Source organism: Cydia splendana, chromosome 9, assembly GCF_910591565.1.
Source record: "Cydia splendana chromosome 9, ilCydSple1.2, whole genome shotgun sequence".
NCBI classification, from domain to species: Eukaryota; Metazoa; Arthropoda; class Insecta; order Lepidoptera; family Tortricidae; genus Cydia; species Cydia splendana.
In genome coordinates this window covers 3041971-3062409 of record NC_085968.1, presented here as the reverse complement: position 1 = coordinate 3062409, position 20439 = coordinate 3041971, and the positions used below count along the sequence as shown (strand labels likewise).

The window sequence follows — 20439 nt, the reverse complement described above, 5'->3', positions numbered from 1 at the left end:
TGTGTTATATACCGCAAGAATCCTCGTTCAATTTCTGTCTTTAGTTCTTTTATTTTTCGATCCCGAGCAGACCGTCAGTACAGCTTGTAGGAGGTATTTCCAAGGCTCTATTTCCCGTACGTAGTCTGTGGCCAGCGTCTTTACGAGCAACGTGGCCTGACTAAGTCTCTAAATTTTGCAATAACATTAATAGTTCCTCATGGCACCACCATTCAAAAAAAAACAAAAACTGAATAAGAATAAAAAAATAACTATCGAACTTGGCCATGAAATTACACGAGAATCAGTTGAGATCGACCTATAGAGGAAAACACCAGCCCACCAACATACGATAACGACCAAACGGCCAATTAAATAGGTATATGAACAAAAGTTTTCGTATGCACCCTGAATAGGTATTTTAGTTAAATAAACATAAAACATATGGTAAATATTGACTGTTGATTTCTTTTTTTCTGTTTTTCTTTCACCAATAAAGTGCCGACTAATCGGCCATTTTTGCCGACTAGTCGCCGACTAATCGCCGACTACAAATGTGGCCGGATAGTCGGCTTTCCCGACTAGTCGGCGACTAGTCGGTACATCCCTAGTAGTTACCATTCTGTCAAAATAGATCAAATGGGGACTATTAGTAAGTATCTTGTACATTACAAGTAGTAAGGTACTCTAATATCGTATTCCCTAATTCTCTATCATGTATTTGGGCTTGTATCAATAATTTCATGTCTCTTGCGTAATTTTCACCTTCAAGGCTCTTAATAAAGTCAATTTAGAGAATATACTCGCTGCCGCTCATGCTTTGTACCAACACGATAATAAGTAAGAGCGTATGAACGGAAACTTGGGTCGTATAACTCAAAAGACTTAAGTTTTGATGTTTATAACGCGTGCCGGCCAGAGACTAACCCCCTTATTCACTAGTGGCTCTGTGAGCTGTAGACCTCGCGAGCATATCTTATTGGGCACGATGACAATATAGTAAATAAAAAAAAACAATACGAAAAGTGTAAAAAAATACAAAAAGTTATATCCCAGCATATAATTACTGGGGATCGAACCCAGACCTTCCGTGCAACCCAAAAATACGAACGTTTGCAAAATACGCCATGATGGTTCTTAGTTAAGGTGACGAAATTTAGCTACTCATTCTCAAGTAAAAATGAAATATCTTATTACCTCCAAATCCAGCGAAATAAAATTTCTGAATTTTTGGCCATTTAATCTGTAGACATGTCTTAAAAAGAATACACTCTTATAATACCGATACGACTATTTATTTAAGCGCGAGCTGTCACAACCTTTCCATTTTTAAAAAAATTTAAAAACCGGCTCGGCTTTTTTTTATCGAATCATAGAATTCGGTTACAAAATTTCACGAGAATCGGTTAATAATTGCGACCCGTAGAGGAGAACATCCGGACATACAAAAGCAAAATGCCCGAGTCAAAACGTAGACCTTCGCTACGCTTCGGTCAATAATCGTTTGTCCTTATCTGTCAATTTGACTTATGCATTTGTAAGAAAGGGATAAAACATAATTTAACTAAATCATAGAAATTTTACATTGCCACACTTTTTCATTGCAAATCCCATGCAGAGTTAACTTGGACCGTTTCTATTTTTGTAAGAATATAATTTTGATTTGATTTGAATTAAATATTTATGTCAGCATATTTTTCATACATTTCTACGGTATCAAGAAATCTATACATATTTGTCCAATTTAATAAATAGTAAATTAATAATCATATGTCGATTCATGAGTAGCGTATTGCCACCGTTAAGAAAGGCAAAACATTAAATAGCTACCATAAAACGAGATATACAGGGTGATTCAGGAGACGTGAGCAGGACTAACACTGCGCATTTCGTGAATTATAAGCAACTGCTTCGTATCATTATTAGTGAGGTTAACGTTAATTTTCTAGTCGTGGTGAAAAAAAAGTTATTCATTACATTACGACATGCATGGTCACCCTAAAATTAGAATACTAAACTAGGTACCGATATTCTGTGTTAAATTGAATGTCATTACTGTCATCACAGTCTGGTTACTGTTGAAAACTCGTATCTCACTCAAGTTTGACAGTTTATTTTCTTCGTAATCAAAATTGTATCATTACGGTTAAAGAGGTTTTATGTTTATTAAAGGTCTTGTAGGGTGACCATGATTGTAGAGAATTAAATTTGCCCTCACCAAAAAGTTAAAATAGGAAAAAGTGTGGTTGTTTCACCTAAATGCGACGATGATCGATCAATTATCAGTTACTAAGTTTGCAGGACTAGTCCTGCTCACGTCTCATGAATCAGCCTGTAATTAATTTAAGTCTAGGACCGTCAGTAATCCCACTGGACTTATTTCCATTTAAAGCGACTTTTGAAAAATAACTTCCGACTTAAGTCGCGAAGACGATTTGTAACAAACCCCGGGCAGACCAATTCATTACATACTCCTAAAGAATTCACCTCCGGTTAAAACCCAGACTAGTTTCACGAAAGTAAAACTTCTTAAACAAACGAGAACCATTTTCAAATAAACGGAGTTAAAAGGAAACTTGACACTGTAAATGAGATGTAAGTACATTTATCAATAAAAACTAGTGTCTTCGCCAATTCTTGGGATTAGTTGTAGTGTTCCTAAGGACTTGAGCCTTTTAGCCCGAAATTTAAAGCTCTCGAGTTCTTTTTAGAGCTGGCTTAATTAAATAGATTTCAAAGAGCTAGTGGTTTAAGTGGTCTTAAGAAAAGCTATAGACTTTTTTTTTATTATTGCCTTTTTAAGAGCTCGAGCCTTTTTTTAAGGTTAAACCCTTAAAAAAACTTGAACCTATTATAAACTCTTAACTTTTATGATGCATTCGTACTTAGATAATAAGTAATTCAAGATATCTGCAAGTTTAGTGTTTTGTATGTTATGCTGATAATGAAATATTAATACGGGAATATTAATATTTCATTATCAGTCGTAGTAAACAAATTCAATACACCACGCGCAGAATGCGTCCAGTGTACTTATTAAAAAAACAACCTTTGTTACATTAGGCTTTGAGGCTAAAAGACTTCGAGGCTAAACGAGGCTAAAAAAATGTTGAGTCTTAATATTTATATACAGACTTTTAGCTTTTAAATATGTAGTCTTATAATAATGTTATTAGCTCCAAGAGTCTAGACTCTTAAATATAACTATGCTCGGGGGCTACAGAGCTAAATAGACTTTTAGTCTTTTAGGCGTCAAGAGATAGCGAGCCCTAAAAAAAGAGCTAAAAGGCTCGAGTCTTTTGGATCACTAATTAATTGTCAAGCGGGCCCCAGGCTTTCACGAGCCGTGTCAAAAATGCCGGGATAACGTGAGGAAGAAGAAGGTGATGTGTTGGTGATCATTATTTGTAGGTACTCACCTCTTGTGTACCCGCCAAGAGCTATATGCCTAGGAGCCACATGTAGCCTAGTGACACCATGCTCGCAGTTCTCAAGATAACACATGACCTCCTCAGCCGTGTAGTTGTTACCATCGATGACGTGGTCGTCGAAGGCGAGGATCTGGTCGCCAGGATGGAGGGCACCACATCTGGAAAATACGGAAATATTAGGTCTACGGCTGGTAAGATTGATCGGTCTATGTTGAACTGGGGGCTTAGCCAAGAAGACAATCGTTCTTAGAAAACGGCACTCGTCATCATTATAATTCAGAACTAATCCCCTAGTGTCAATTTAATTCGATAGCGTGATGTGCGTTCACGTTTGCGTTATGTCTACTTTTGTGTGGGATTTTGCACAGCGCGCCAAACGGGACGTTTTGGAAACTCAAAAGTCTTCATAAAATGACACTTAACGCAAACGCGTACGTCACGTCACTAGGGAATGCAAATCGGTTATTTTCGGTTATTTTTTGTATGGAAATTATCGGTTACTAACCGAAACCGCGGTTATTTCCATACAAAAAATAATCGATTTGCATTCCCTACACGTCACGCTATAGAATGAAATTTACACTAGAGGCCACTTGCACCATTCACTAACCCGGGGGTTAACCGGTTAAACCTGGAGTTACCATGGTTACCAGTACAATTTGACACTAGATTAACGGTTTAACCAGTTAACCCCGGGTATAGCATACAATTTAGTCAATGAAAAATATTATTAAGAACATCTTCAAACATTCAAATTAATCAACTTCAACAAGTGCTAAAAAGAACTTAAAGTGTAAAACAACTCAATATTACATTAAAAAGATTTGTAAGATTGTCCGGAAGCAATGGAGAAAGTTTGTTATAAAAGGATTCGGGTCTTGATTAATAGCTCTTGCAAAGAAGCTTTCCTCCAAGCCGATATAGCTTGTTAAACCGTGATTGGAAGTATACAGGATTGGCCCGGAAGAGGAGCAAAAATATAATGGGGCCAAAGTATAAAATAATAATATTTTTTGGGGCAATCTTACACAAATCTACCTTACCTCACAGTAAGCTCAGTAAAGCTTGTCTAGTTATTAGTAGATTTTGATCGACTATACTCTGTATCTTTAGGTATTTAAATGAAAGTAAACAAAATCTACCCTCAAATGGTCTCTCTCTAAGCCAGTTGAGGGTAGATAAAAACATTACATGATCAAATAATGTAGGTTAAAGTCAGGTCGTTCAGTGACTGATCCAGGCGGTTTTGTATTTGGTTGGTTAACCAATAAATGTTATAACTATCCGAAAATGTAATTTTTTACAAGCTTTTTTTACTTTCACCTGACCGTTGTCTGTCTGTAATCAAATCTTGCAAGTTAAATTTGATCCACTTCCCGGTTTCCGATTGAGCTGAAATTTTGCATGCATGTATAAATCGGATGACAATGCAATATTATGGTACTATCGAGCTGATCTGATGATGGAGACAGGAGGTGGCCATAGGAACTCTGTGATGAAACAACGCAACCTAATTGTGTTAGGGGTTTTTAGAATTGTCTCGATGAGTATTAGTTGTCTGTCGTAAGAAAAGTACAGTCAGCGATAAAAGCTTGTACCAAAAATGAAATTTTTGCCAGAAACTTATTTTTGTTTACTTTCATTTAAGTACCTAAAGATACAGAGTATAGTCATTAGTAGATTTTGATCGACTAGGCAGGAGCCATCCTATATGCCGAATAGTTGCCCCACGGCAATAATCACAATTAATCTGATTGAGACGATCAATTGATCCTCTAACTCTAATGAGATGTTACAGGAAATCTATCAATAAGCCGAATTTGTGAAATGGGATTGTTATCATTCGTTAGGTATATCGGTCTCTGTTTGGAGTGGCTAATGATGTTATACAAATAAAAGGACAATCCCTTTAAGGGCATATTCGTTTTGTGCTCTGATTAGGAAAAAGTAGAAGAAAAATTAATTAATTTAACAACTCGCACTAATTGGGTACACACTATTTTCTTAAAACTCCCCACTAAGCCATGCGAACCAAAGGATTTGAAAATAACATTTTTTGCAATTTAATTTTGTAAGAATCACAAAGCGGAAGGCGCTTAAGCGAGTCGACTCATAAAATTTTACGCGAGAACGTATTCAACGATTATTCTTCTTGCATCATAGCAAAAATTTAATTAAGGTGCCTTAATAAGATATAAAAAAACTCGTTAAACTACGTTTAACCTACTATTATTATGAAACTTTCTATTTCTATACGGAAGGTAGATTATTGTTATCAATCTGGCTTAAAAAGTCGTCGTCTACTGGGTTTAGCCTCTAAAACTAATAACAAAACGAGAAGGTAGCAAAACACACTTCAAAGTACTTACATACAAATAAATGACATTGATTGATTGATTGAAGTAACAGTTACGTAAGTATGTCCTGTATGTGTTTTTTTGTACGTTAACTAACTACTCGCAAAAACTACATGCAAAGCTGAGATCTACCGTCGGCCATCGCATTTAGACACTAAACTTGTAATATTGTTCTGTGTTTGTTAACGTCCTGCAGCTCGGCTTTCGGCCTCGCATGTAGGCGCGCCGTCAACCCGTCGGTCCTACTCGGAGCCTTCGGCCTTCGTAATGGCTGTCCTCTACAAATTTTATGTAAACCATTGCGGCTGTGATCCTGATACAGCCTACCTGCATTTTTTAGTGTCAGTGTCATTCATTAACGATATATGTAAAAACATAAACTTACCTATCACTTATACTGGCCGGCAATATACTGTCAATATAGACGGCATTGCAGTTGCCTACCCTCTGGTACGTATCGGATCCTGAACTGTACACGTCGTCAGAGTACCTATGGTTGGCCAGGAATAGGCCCAAATCTTCATTGCACGGCCTCTCTATCTCTATTAGAAGAGGCCCCGTAGCAAGCTTCACGGATTCCATGATGGAAACGTCGTATTCTATGGTCAGGCTGGTCATTTGCGGGCAGTTCTGGAGGATCTGGTGGACCTCTGAGAGAGTCTTGTTGGTCAGGGAGATCTGTGGACAAAATGAATAATTTTAGAATGTAATACAACCAGCAACACTCTTAACTGTCCATCAGTGGACCTTATGCCTTTTGAAATAAGGTTTATAAACTACCAGTTAACAGTATGGGCGATGGTACAGGGGGCTGACGCAAAGTTGCAGATTTTATGTTGAATTTTTACACGTTTAAATCAAAGTCCAAAGCCATGAAAAAATCACTCAGGAACTAGACTATATTTGCGAGGGCAGACTCTAAGCAGAACCGTAGAAGGATAAAGTTGGGTCGATAGAAAAAGTATCACACCCTAGAGCCTAAGTCGTCGAACGGTTTAAGAGGAATTTCTCACGCGGACGCTCCGGCTGTAGAATGAGCTCGGATTGTATTGTATTGTATTTCTAAGCAAAATCAATCTCAATAAGTCAATATACTTCTTAGGTCCTATGCTAACCACCGTTTAAATATTCGCCCGTATTGAATTTACACACTGTATAAGCTAGGCTAAAAGTTACCAAATTGCAAAATTCAATCCCTCGTACAATTATAACATAATAACGTACCAATTCAATAATTATCTAAAATTATCAAGTAATTTACGGTTGGAAATTCAATTTAGTTGTATAATTACTGTTGTTGTAAAATAATTGAAATTCATGTTTCATAAGTCTGACTTTAGCAATTATGTTTGGTAACTGTAAATGTGATGCTTAGAGCTTAGGTAAATGAAATACAAGCTACTTCGATTAATATTTCAACTACATCTAAAATATGTTAATTAGAATTTTTATGAATTATAGTAAAAGTCGGTGTACGAATATTAAAAATTGTTTAATTATAGATTGTTTTGCAATTGTTTAATTAGTTTTATTTATTAAGTAAGACATATTAAAATAACATCTCATTATTATGTCCGCCAAACGTTTTAAAAATAAAGTACCTACCCGCAAAAGAAATCAGCAGTGTTATGTATCTTAAAGAAACTCAAAGGTTAATTTCATTGGTTTAAATATTTTCAGTATTACTCGTATTAGCCGCAATCTTCCCCCGATCTAAAGTAACGTTAAACGGTACTTACTTAAATTATCTTTTCAAAGCTACTTGAAAATTTGTAGCTAACACTTATTTAGCAAGTTTTCTCTACGTTGATTTCTATAGCCGAACAATTAACCCTTCCTATTCCTATTGTAAATATACTTTTTAGTTTTTAGATGCGCCGACATAGGACTCTTAGCTCTCCTATTAAATTCGTCCTTGTTATCTGAGTATTGATTAATACATTTGAACTGCAACTGTAACACCGCTTAGAGGAATTACGTCATAGATGTTGCCTAAGGCGAATTGGAATATTGGTTTGGTATCCGGCCTTAGATGGCATCAATCCCTAAGGAATACTCTGTATATTTGATTCATTAGAGCACTATAGACTCTCCTGTGGGTTAGTTGTGTTGGCTGGGACACCGTCTGCAAGTCGCATGTCAGTCGCTTTGTTTACAAGTGCAAATGTAAATAACTATACTTGCATAATGACATTTTACCGGAGACATTTTGAGAAAAGGAAATTTAAAATTTCTATAAGGTCCTTTTAGAAGTCGGGTTTGGCGTAAAACATGACATTTTCGACGAAGAACACATTTTTAAAAGGCACACAGACAATTTAAACAATAAACGTTTTGCATAAAGGGGTTTTACAGTATCTTTTCGAAAGGGATGTTCTACAAAAGAAGTTATAGCGAAGGAAATTTTAGTCAAAGCTTAGTAAAAATGAGACATTATACTTGTGGCAAGTTTCCCTTCTTGCCCTCCTAGCTCATATTTACAAGGTCGCTCAACTGTGGAATATTACGAGGCTAACAACTAAACAGGAGGTCCAACTAAAGGAATGATCTTGACCAGGATGTGAACTTTATAGCTATCAACGGCAATGCGGGGAGGGACCCCATAAACCCACAAGCACCGCAACAAGCATCTGCAACAGACGTGGCCAAAGATTATGATGATAACCAGGAATACCCGGCAACGGCAACATATATGCCTTTAGAATTAGATGCCGTGCCGTGGAGCAAAATAAAGGTGTACCTAATGATGCAAGAAGAAAGTGATCGTAACGTTAATAATATAATTCTAGCGCTAAAACCAAACATCATTCGTCGACACATTGCAATGCAAACAGAACAAGATGAGTAGGAACATATTCATATTTCAGCTCGTTTGTAGTGCGCGTGCCGCGGCCGCTGCTGGAAACCATCGCGAGCTCGGACTTCTGACCGAAGGGTGTGATATTTCAGCGGTTCCGTGGGAATCTACCGAATTCTACACTAGAGGAGGTGACGCCGCAACAGAAAACTTCGTCAATAAATTATTTTTAAGTATATTTACGGTTTCTATTACTTTATGTATATGTAATGTATCTGTGGGCCTTACTTGTCTAAAAATAAATGATTTGATTAGATTCGATTGATTGATTGATATTGAAAAGAAAACTTACATGGTCGACCTTAAGCAGCCGGTCGCCCGGTTTGACCCTGGACGTATTATACGCAGCACCACCCGGCCTCACGTGCGTCACCACCAGCGGCTGCGCGTCCAAAGACCTGCTGTTCAGCACCAGGTCTGCGCTCCCTGAGTTCTCAGGTAGACCTCCTCGGATGGTTATGCCGAGGGAGCCGTTGATTTTCTCCATCGGCACCTCTGCTAGCTTTGTCGTGATGTATAGCGAGTTTTGCGATGCTGTGAACAAAGAAAATTTTGATTATTTTTTCTCAAGGAGATACTTCATCGGAAATAATTCTTTGCGGACGAAAGATCGGTGCTGACCATTTTTAGTTATGATAAATTTATTACTTATATATTCCAAGTTAAATATGATACTAATTGACACAGACTGGTAGTTTTTGCCCTTTATGGAAGCGATTGCCCTGTGACTTTCAAACTCCAATGGAAAAGCTATCACCAGAGTTTAGTCCACTGTACATCAGTTGTACCGACTTGCAGAGATGTTTGTCTTGAACACAAATATGGTGGTAGGACCACGTACTATGGTACTCACCATAATTAGGCATATAGTATTCTACCTCCAACGACCTCCTCATTGTTATGTTATGTCAAGTCAAGCGGTAGTTAATTCATTGACACTATAGACATTTTCATGGAAGAAGCTGGTATTATGCGAAACTGTGTCCCTTGCAGAAGCAATAATAGCGTTTTTTTATGACATTTACCAGAATTAGGCATGTAGTATTCCACCTATAACGACGCTCGCTCCTCCACATTATCGAGTAACCGAAGCACCTCCTCGTATAGAGGTAGGTAAGCAAAGCATCGTTGACTGTTGAGTTGACCCTACAGAAAATTTACCGAACCCAAGCTGGTCTTATGCGAAACTGAGCCTTCTGAAGAAGCAACAAAAGCATTTTTAGAACACTTACCATAATTAGACATGTAGTATTCACCTCCAACGACGGTCGTTCCTCCGCATTATCGAGTAACCGAAGCACCTCCTCATTGGTAAGCCGAGCAGAGGAGATCCTATTCACGCTACAGATTCGATCAGCACATGCTGACACCTGATCTGACATGCGAAACTGAGACCTACGCAAATACATACAAGGGCGTTTTTAGAACGCTTACCATAGTTAGGCATATAATATTCCACCTCCAACAACGCTCGTTCCTCCACATTATCGAGTAACCGAAAGCACCTCTTCATTGGTAAGCAGAGCAGAGGAGATCTCATTCGAGCTACAGATTCAATCAGCACGACCTGACCTGACATGCGAAACTAAGACCTATGCAGATAAATACAAGGGCGTTTTTAGAACGCTTACCATAGTTAGGCATATAATATTCCACCTCCAACGACGCTCGCTCCTCCACATTATCGAGTAATCGAAGCACCTCCTCATTGGTAAGCCGAGCAGAGGGGATGCTATTCACGCTACAGATTCAATCATCACGGATCTGACATGCGAAACTAAGACCTATGCAGATAAATACAAAGGCGTTTTTAGATCGCTTACCATAGTTAGGCATATAATATTCCACCTCCAACGACGCTCGCTCCTCCACATTATCGAGTAATCGAAGCACCTCCTCATTGGTAAGCCGAGCGGTGGAGATGCCATTCACGCTACAGATTCGATCGCCAGGAGCCAGTCGGTCTGATTCGTGGGCGACCGAGTCTTTGGCGAAGCCGACTATGGATGGGACGATACCGGGCTCGGAGCGACCTGTGGACAAACAGATTCTGTTAAGATTTAAAGTTTTAATAAGAAGACTTTTCATAATTTTATATTAGAGGAAAAAATGGAAAAAATTACGCTTCCGGCAGGACTTTAACCCGCAACCACCGCAATCCGTGCGTTAGCTCTAACCAATTGAGCTACGCCCGAGCTACGGAAGCCTAACAGAAACTCACGAATCCTTCCATTCTTTGCCTTTGGGGTGGCGTATAGCGACATCTACCGAAAGACGATTACATCTTTTTTAAATTTGGAATATCGCTCGCAGACGTATCTGCATGTTTAAACAAAAATTGGTTTAAGACTTTTCATAATTTGTTTAAAAAGAATGCTGGGTAGGTACTAAGATAATTAATATCGACGATGATTGACGACCGCTCTGGCCTAGTGGGTAGTGACCTTGCCTATGAAGCCGATGGTAACGGGTTCGAATACCGGTAAGGGCATTTATTCTACAGCGCCATGGGCTAGTGATCCAAAGTCGCGAGTTCGAGCCTCGCTCGAGACAGTGAATTTTTCCACTTTTTATTTGTTTTTAAGCATTAGGTACTGTGAACACGTTATAATATGGTGGGTGACGAATCAGTTTGTTATTACAAACGCCAACATTAACAGCTACATATTAATTCTAAATGGAACCAAATTTCCGCTCCGATAAAATAACCATTAGTTCAACAATAAGTGAACATAACTTGCACATACATAATGGATTGTACGTGGGCTATATTAGTGGATCTGAAAATTTGATATTTACTGTTATGCTGAACCAGAACTAAACTACAATGTTACAAATTTAGTTCAGAATAATATGGCGAAACAGAATTTGAAGCTCAATTCTACTCCTTTTATTAGTGAAATGGAAATTTATCATTGAAATTCGAATTAAAAAAAGATATCGCTTTTTTTTTGGATTTCATATAAATTTCTGCCACTTAAATATAATGAGGAGGATTACTATGAGGAGATTTCAAACTAACCAAATTTTATCAAAATGTGACAAAAAAAATTACGATAAAATAAAAATCACCCCAAAATAACCTTGACTGTATCTTAACGCTAAAACTCTTTCATATGTTAACGGTCTAACTTATCTAACGACCAGAACTAGTATTAACTTACAATGTCACCGTCAATTATTACATCGACAATGTAAGTTGCTAAAAGCCGTAAAATATTCCGAATTATGCTTTACGCCAGCTAATATCACTATCATCTAAATGAGCTTTCAAAGGAAAGTGCCATTTCATATTTTACGATCCATTTCTATACTTTTATGAAGGTAGTACTCTGTTTTATAGTCGTGTTACTGGGTGAGTGAGAGATCCTGCTATTTTGTAGTATGGCAAAATGTATAAGGATATGACTAAAAGTTAGGGCCTATTAAGCTTACTTAGTTTTGGTGCGCGTCTTAAAGTGGTATTCAGAAATAGAGTACAGCTCAACTAGAAAATATGTGTGAATATTATGTTTTTTGACAGACTAAGAACAGGTTTTAAATTAGTTTGGATCTTAAACAATTTTTTACACATATCAAACAAATTTCTGTTTATTAAAACAGATATATTTGTTTGGTAAATTATCATAAGTCTAAACCGAAATTAGCCTGAGGCATTGTTCCCAGGACACTGGCCGCGTTCCCCCTCTGCACAGTGAGGCTGAGTTTTTGCGCAAAAAATGCGCACGCTCGTAGTTCGCCAGACACCCAGACTAGATATAATATCATTAATATCTCTGCAAATGATGCTACGAAGACGTGTGAAGGAATAGAAAAAATCCAAGATGGCCGATTTGTTATTTTTGTTTTTAATTTGTAACCCCACACTCTTCATATTTGGTTTTTATGCGATCCTGCGGAAATCGAGGGAACTCTTCCAATATTAATATTTTATTTCGATGCTTCTATTTGGTGATGTTGAATTGTTAAATTTTATTAAGCCCTTAAAATGATACTAGTACCTATGTGTTGTGATGTGAACTCAGTTTTCTTTTTATTCAGGACAATTTTTTTAATTAGCAAAACTCGTAAGTTGTACTCAGTACGAAGAAGGTTTAATATTAAGAAAGTGTCTTGATGTAAAGCGGCATTGATGCGTCTAGCTCTAATCAATAAAACTAAACGCCCAATTAACTGTAAGTAACGCATGCCTAGCTCGCTGACTAACTAATCAGTACAGTTAACCTAGTTCCACGAAGCGGTACAGTTAGATGCAATATCGGGGAAGTGTAACATCAGTGTTACAGGGTTAGGATAGGTTTCTTAAAAGAGCTAGTATTTTAATGCGGATCTCTAAAAATATATTCACACGTCGCAAGTTCTTTGAAATCGACCTAATATAAACACAAAATCATAGGTTTGGTTTCATGTTGCCCTTTTTCGGCGCCGCTCTTAGGATATTTGATTCTTATCATAAGTACGTTAACTAAAACAAAGAGTTCTGTTGCAAATGCGTATGAAAAGGGCATAGGTTAATTATAATAAGGTGACACATACGTCGTCTAGTTAAAAACTTTTACTTATCGAATTCATAAATGACGTATGTTAATCCAAATTGTACGTACATAACGTCTTTCTGTATGTGAATTATTTCGTGTGAATATTATTGTTTTAAAAAATAGACCTCTAGGAGGGCAGTCGGGATTTGAAGCTCGAAAGGACTGGCTGAATACGCGTCGTGACATTTAGCCAGAAATCAATTAATTTGTGTGTTCAGTAATTAAATATTTGTAAGATAAAATCTGCATATGTAGATTAGATTTAGCTTTGAAAGTGTAGTTCTAGTAAAAGTGGTTTATAATGACAATAAACTCTGTGTAAAGATTTTAAGTGTTAAAACTCTATTTCTTTTATAAAGTGTATTAATTGTCTAATAGAGTCAGTGAAGTCAGGAAGTGTTTATATTTATCTATAATTTAGTTATTAAGAGTAATTTAATCCTTTTATCCCCTTAGGCCGTCACGTCGGGTGTTCGTTGTATTTTATAGCTGGGTTCAGCGTGTTTCAAAGGGTTAGGGAAGTCGTCATGCAGTGGACGATTTGTACGTAGGACATAATAGATCTCTTCTGCAATGTTCCTGAGCTGAGCGAGCGAGCGAACGAGAAGAAGATTATAGGGAGCCCTTCTGGCTACATTCGTATCTCTTTATTTAGATAGTATTTATTACATTTGGTATGAAAGCGGATAAAACACCCATAAAATCACTTTTATCTTGATCTGCTTGCATGAATTGAATGTTGACATTGCAGTGTAGTTGTTTTGAAGGAAGAGCTTAATTTAACACCATATACCATACAATACAATCCATAATTTGGCTCTCTCCGACAGAATGACGAAATTGTAGTGTCACGCATTTAATTGCTTCTTTGATCCTATTATTTGTGACGAGATAGTGAACCACAATAAAAAACTATTTAACACACACCATGTATTTTGTGCCTCACACACACAGAAAACATGTACACACACTCGAAACACACCACACTACACTTACACATACACAGCTGACACACCACACGTTTAGTCTATTTGCATACACACATTTAGGTACACTCGGAATAAGGTCGGTGGCTGAGAGTAGCTCCTGCCGGCTGGACGCCGAAACTGGCTTTGGCCTGAAGTATCTGACGTGTCAGTGCTTCAGAAGTCCGAAGCCTCTACACTACACATTAGGTACACAACCAAGGCCTGAGTTGTTTATATTTTCTGCAACATATCGCTCTGTGGGTTCTGGGATGTAATCACTCGATTATACGGACCTTCGGCATCTGCGTCGATTAGTGGAAGTAGAGTGACAATGCAGGCCAATTTAAGGGATCCGCAGTACAGTGAATGTTGTAGGGTATAAATGATATTCAGAGCACCTTGTACAGATCAACACACTCACTAGCTTTGTCACAAGTACGCGAGCTGCATGTCGAGTTAGGGAAGCGTAAATACCGCAGCGCGTAGATTGCTTAGCGTAATTTAAAATTGCATTGTGCGTAAATATATTTTAAGAACGTCAGGAAAGCGAAGAATGAAGAAGTATGAGTAGGTGTGATGGTTTGGTTGTTATTTGGTTTAGCTAGGTTTGTGTCCTGACGGTTTTGAAGGACGCGTAGACGGGCATGTTCCATTCTCAACGTCACGCGAGGCAGGGGTGTAGGATGGCAGGGAGCCCCTGGACATTCAAAAACAAAGTAATAACTTAGGTTCCCCATTCTAGACCTATGGTCTGTTTCACAAGGTCCCTTTGAAGTCGGGCTTTTATTTCAGATCGTTGTCGCTTTGCTGTGTGACGAGCTTATATTTAAGTTAGAAGTATGTTACTAGTTATTAAATTACAACATTGTAAATCTACATGTAAAGTCAGGTAATTAAATCAACTAATTAATTTTATTCCTTAGCCATGCTGTTTTCGGTGAGTTGCATGTTCATTTATGTAGTTAGATTTTATTATCTTATTTCTTTTGAGCTTACGGGTAATTTAATTTTTTACGTTACTTCGTTTTGTTTGTTTACGTACAAATTTATTGAAATACGGATGATCTTTCAAATACGGACGGTTAATACTGACGGTTTATTTTGTGTCAGTATAAGCATTTGTTTTATGCGAATATTTATAATTATTATTTCGTATTTGCGATTATATTTTTATAAACGGATGTCTATTGAGACATTTTATTTTATTTAACGGTTGTTTCATTTTTTTGATTAGTTGTGCTTCATTCATTTTATTTATTGGGAAATTAAAATTAATTTATTTCAATTTTAATTATACGTCGATTTCATAAAAATATTTTATCACAACGTAGAGGGTCCTACATTTTGAACTAGACGATCATTAATATTTATGGCCAACATTTCATTAAATTATTTCCTTGAAGCATTGGGGTTGATGCGTTTACAGAAGGAAAGAAGGAAGCTTGGCAGAATTATTAAGGCACCTATTATTCTTTTTTACCCGAGCCGACAAAACTGATAAATAACGTCATTCCCAAACAACCCAGTGTCCTAAAACAGGAGATGATGACATTTAAATAAATTTGAAGATGACCTCCGACGTTTCTACTGCACAGCGCACTTAAGGGGCCCACTGATTAACAGTCCGCCGGACGGAATCGGCCTGTCAGTTAGAACAAAAAGTTGACAGTTACCAGTTACAGGCAGATACCATCCGGCGGACTGTTAATCAGTGGGCCCCTTTAGATGCACGGGCGGGTGACGATAAAATTACATTACTTAGATATTTTGATGTCTGAATGTAAATTTGGATTGATCTCTTTGATGTCTAGATTGAAATATTGGAAAGGAATATTAAATTACCGATCGGATTAAGTATTCCTTCTCTGACATCACACAAGTCTGCAATTACAAAATACGTATCGAAAAGGCCCATTTACACTACAAACGTCCCTCCAGATATTCAAATGGAGCTGCAGACATTTACATGTGAAACGCCCTGGATGTGAATGAATTGATATGCTGTCCTTGGTTCAACATGGTTCTATTCCGCCTTTGGGTACTAATGTCATGCTAGTATGTGAAGAATATATATGTCGCAGTCGGATCGTATAATCCGCCGTATTACATTACGGCTAGCCGTTTTAGGTTTAAAGATCTTTATTTCTCATAAGAATACATAATATTCACTTACACGAGAATTTTTTATTTCTTTTTTCATGCAAAATACATATTTTTCGGTGAGCGCACACTTAATTTATAATTATAACCACTTAATACTGTAGGTACTTACATATTATGACTTAAACAAAATTAAACTAAATACACTTTTTTTTTTCGGGTAAATCAATACTTAACTTATAAACAAAAGATGCAATGGAATGCGAGCGTAGTTGCTACGGCCCGGACCGGCTGGCTCATAGTAACAGAGATAAGATAAGGATACGTAGTTACTTACACGGATATAAAGAGCGTGGAGGTGACAAAGCGCTTCTTCTAGTTTAATGCAGTGTTGGTGTGTTTCGATAGATGTAATAATTTAGTTATATTATATTTCGTTTATTTAGTTATAAGTAGATGAACAGAATAAGTAGATGTATATCAATGTTATATTATATAGGTAGCTATAGTATTTGCATATTAATATTAAAAATAATGAGGGGGGCTATTTATTAGTAATATAATGTTTCAGCAACCTTTTAAATGTGATAAAGGACTTGGCGTATTTTATATCTTTTGGCAATTTATTATATAAATCAGCACCTTCATAAAGTATAGTTTTCCTGCCATAATTTGTACGTGGTGCACGAAGGATCAAATCATTAGCATTTCTTAGTTTTATTCTTTGCACTTCATGTTTTTTGGTAAAAGATATTTTTATATGTAGGTCTCTCTGTATAATTTTGCGTATTAGCATACAAGTATAGTAAGTGTATGATTGGCGTATATTCATGATTTTAGTTTTTTTGTAAATATAATCTGTCGGTGTTAGACGATCGAAATGAAATAATACTTTAATTAATTTGTTTTGTGCTCTTTGTATTGTATTTATTTGAGTTGCTACAGCTGTACCCCATATCTCGATTAGTGTTTTCAAAAACAGGGGCGTTTTGAAATGCGGCGGTTTAACGATTAGCCGGATTGAATGCGGCTGAATGAAAATCCGCCGGAATGTATTCGGCGCCATACGTTCTTCAACACGGCTAGCCGTAATGCCATCGAGTTTTAGTTCCCATTCTTAACACTCGTGGCGCTGCCTGACATAACAACAACAAACTATGAAAAACGCTGGGGTGTCCATCAAATCTGGAGTTCGTCGGACTGTTTCTTTTCAAAAAACATTACCTTCGCAACTTAACTAGACGGAGCCCCGCTTCGCGGGGCTCCTATTTCTGAGCGGTTTGCCCTTCGGGCATCTGAAGCTACCTAACAAACCTAACCTACCTGCCTATTGATTTAGTGAGACGTCCGTGAATACATTACACTTTGGGGAAAAAAGCGTAGGTAGGTAAGTAGGTTAGGTTCGTTAGGTAGCTTCAGATGCCCGAAGGGCAAACCGCCCAGAAATAGGAGCCCCGCAAAGCGGGGCTCCGTCTATTTAAGTTGTGAAGGAAACGTTTTGGAAAAGAAACACATGTAGTGCGGTGGGACCATGGTAAAAATAAATTAAATTGCAAACATTGTCAAACTCCGGTTACGTAGGCGACCGAAAGAACTGGTCACTACAATCTAAATAGTAGTACGATACGGCTAAACGTAGGCCGCCTTATTGAAGAACGTATCGCAATGACAATCCGGCTATTCGTCGAACCGCCGCATTTGAAAACGCTCCTGTGTTTGAAAACGACTAGCCGTAATGTAATACGGCGGATTATACGATCTGACTACGACATATATATTTTGAGAATAGGTATATTAGTTTTTATCTCCAAATTTAAATAATCACGATTATTTAGCAGTGGCGCTAATGTGTTGATGGGCACTTAAATTAAAAAGATAAAAAGGTAATTAGCGGTTTGGTTTAACAAAAGATAACATGCCATTCGTCATCAGGTAGTGGTCGTCTCAAGTGGATACCGACATTTTAAAATCATCCGACTATCTGCCGTATTCGAACTTCAAGATATTCACAAGAGACGACACGTACTAGATCCATTCTAGTTTAGATATCAACTAGTTCTCTTTTGCAGCGCAATTCGGGCAACCAATGTCACTTTTACGTTAGATAGAGTAAGATATCTATTAGATGTGAATTGGATCTCTAAGTCATATCCTGTGGAAATCGTTCAAGAGTATCTCCAGAATCGCGCAAATGTCAAATTTGACAGGTTAGATCTTAAACATATCGTTATCGTATCTTGATGATGTCTAAAATATATCTAATAGATGTCTATTTCAAAATCCGAATCGGGCCCTATAACTATACTCTGTATCTTTAGGTATTTAAATAAAAGTAAACAAAATCTACCCTCAAATGGCTCCTTAAGCCAGTTGAGGGTAGATGAAAACATTACACGATCAACTAATGTAGGTTAAAGTCAGGTCGTGCAGTGATTGATCCAGGCGGTTTTGTAATTGGTCGGTTAACAAATAAATGTTATAATTACCCGAAACTTTACAAATTGTTTGTTTACTTTTATTTAAATAATAGTGTTTGGTAATTACGAATCAGTACCTCCAGCAGTAACCTCACATGCTACATGAATATGCATTCGGCTTGTATTAGACTGCCCGCAAATGGGCAGGTGTGGGGTATTTAGGAGAGGACAGAGGACCAAAGTGGTACCGTGTGATGGTTAATTATCGTTTTGTCTCGTAGTCCGTGAGGGCAATTCAATCTTACATTGTGACATCTAAATTAGAGATGCACCGAATATACGGTTACTATCCAGTATCCGGCCCATTTTTTGATATCCGGCCCAATACCGGATAGTAACTTTGCTTGATCTCGGAGTAAACAAATTGGATTTAAGAAACAGTCAAGGTCATAATCGTACTCGTTTATTATTTTAAAACAATTTAAACATACCACTCACTTGCACGCGCACTCATTTCGAACCTAGAAATGAGTCCGCGCGAAAGTTCACTACGAAACAGGTCAAAACCTACACAATGCGCATCTGAAAAACCGAAATGTAGGTATAGTTCCGCCGGCCGAATATTCGGCGGCCGGATACCGAATATTCGGCCGATGGTCAGGCCGATAATCCGTTATCCGGTATCCGGCCAAACAACTATCCGTTGCATATCTAATCTAAATGATGTCAGTCGCGCGTGCTATTCCCTCGTACTTGTCCGTTCGCGTATTGGCAAGAGCGGGACGCACGGGCAACTGACATTATTTACTTAGATATTATTTTGATGTCACAATGAAAGTTTAATATGCCTCCGTGTCCTTTCAAGCTTTGAAATAGGTACAACGAAATATCTATAATAATTGGTAATTTCGTAGTTTCAGAACAGCGTAGAAAAAGTTAAGGAATCGATCGACAATGTTAGTTATAAAAATGGCGTTTTGTTACAGTTTCATTTAAATTACTTACAAATAAATACTCTTACTTCATGAAATTGAATAAATACTCTGATACAAATAATCGGCAATTTCATTTTTAAACTAAGAATATCGACGCGATTCGGGAAATGAATTAGAGCTTCACTAGATTTGAAATAAGGTCAATGTGGCGAAGTCCGGCATACTTTATTTTTTTTTGACTTTGGAGTGATCTAGTTCCGTTAATTATTCACCTATGTTACTGCTTGTAATCGCACACGATGAAGAATTTAATAATTAATAGTTTAGCCTTAGTGACAGATCATTTCAAGCACAAATTAAGCAAAAACAATGGCATTTTTTAAAATTCGGCGAGTAGACGGACTTCCCGTGCAGTTTAAGGGAAGTCCGTCTAGTTATGATATCAGCCAATATATGGGTGCGTATATGTTCGTAGTCAAATTCCTAAAAAGAACGGATCAAGACAATGAAAAGTGTATTTTAAACTTGTTAATATACGGTTCAGATTCGAAATAAACACCATTTTTCTAAAACAAAGGCAAGTCCGGCATATACTACCAAAATGGGGTGGTAAACCTTTTTTGCAAATAATTAAACATAATTATTTTTTTGATTTCCGAAATAAAAGATCAATAGTAATTTTAAAATGAATTTTAATCGTTTCTTTTAATATACTGAGATCAAAATTTAATAAAGTAACATCATGCGCAAAGTCTGGAGGATTTTTTGATACCTTAACAAATCGTTATAATATTAAAATCGCAAAAACAGTTGGTAATCTCTGATTTAACGAAACTCCGGCATATGACGGACTTGCC

General features: G+C 37.3%; 1 protein-coding gene across 3 annotated transcripts in view; it reads right to left on the bottom strand.

The window, feature by feature from the left end:
• Positions 1–20439, bottom strand: part of LOC134793353 (glutamate receptor-interacting protein 1) — a 516543-nt gene that overhangs the window by 18318 nt on the left and 477786 nt on the right. For 2 of the 3 annotated variants that reach the window (XM_063764907.1, XM_063764909.1), the window contains exons 1-6: positions 9926–9973; positions 9685–9719; positions 9478–9512; positions 8917–9158; positions 6153–6445; positions 3399–3568 (exon numbers count right to left, since the gene is read on the bottom strand). In XM_063764907.1, coding sequence (XP_063620977.1) covers positions 3399–3568; positions 6153–6445; positions 8917–9158; positions 9478–9490 — 718 coding nt within the window. In that variant the 5' untranslated portion in view covers positions 9491–9512; positions 9685–9719; positions 9926–9973. Of the gene's footprint in view, positions 1–3398; positions 3569–6152; positions 6446–8916; positions 9159–9477; positions 9513–9684; positions 9720–9925; positions 9974–10447; positions 10658–20439 lie in introns of those variants that run through there. The other variant, XM_063764910.1, reaches the window with a different exon arrangement.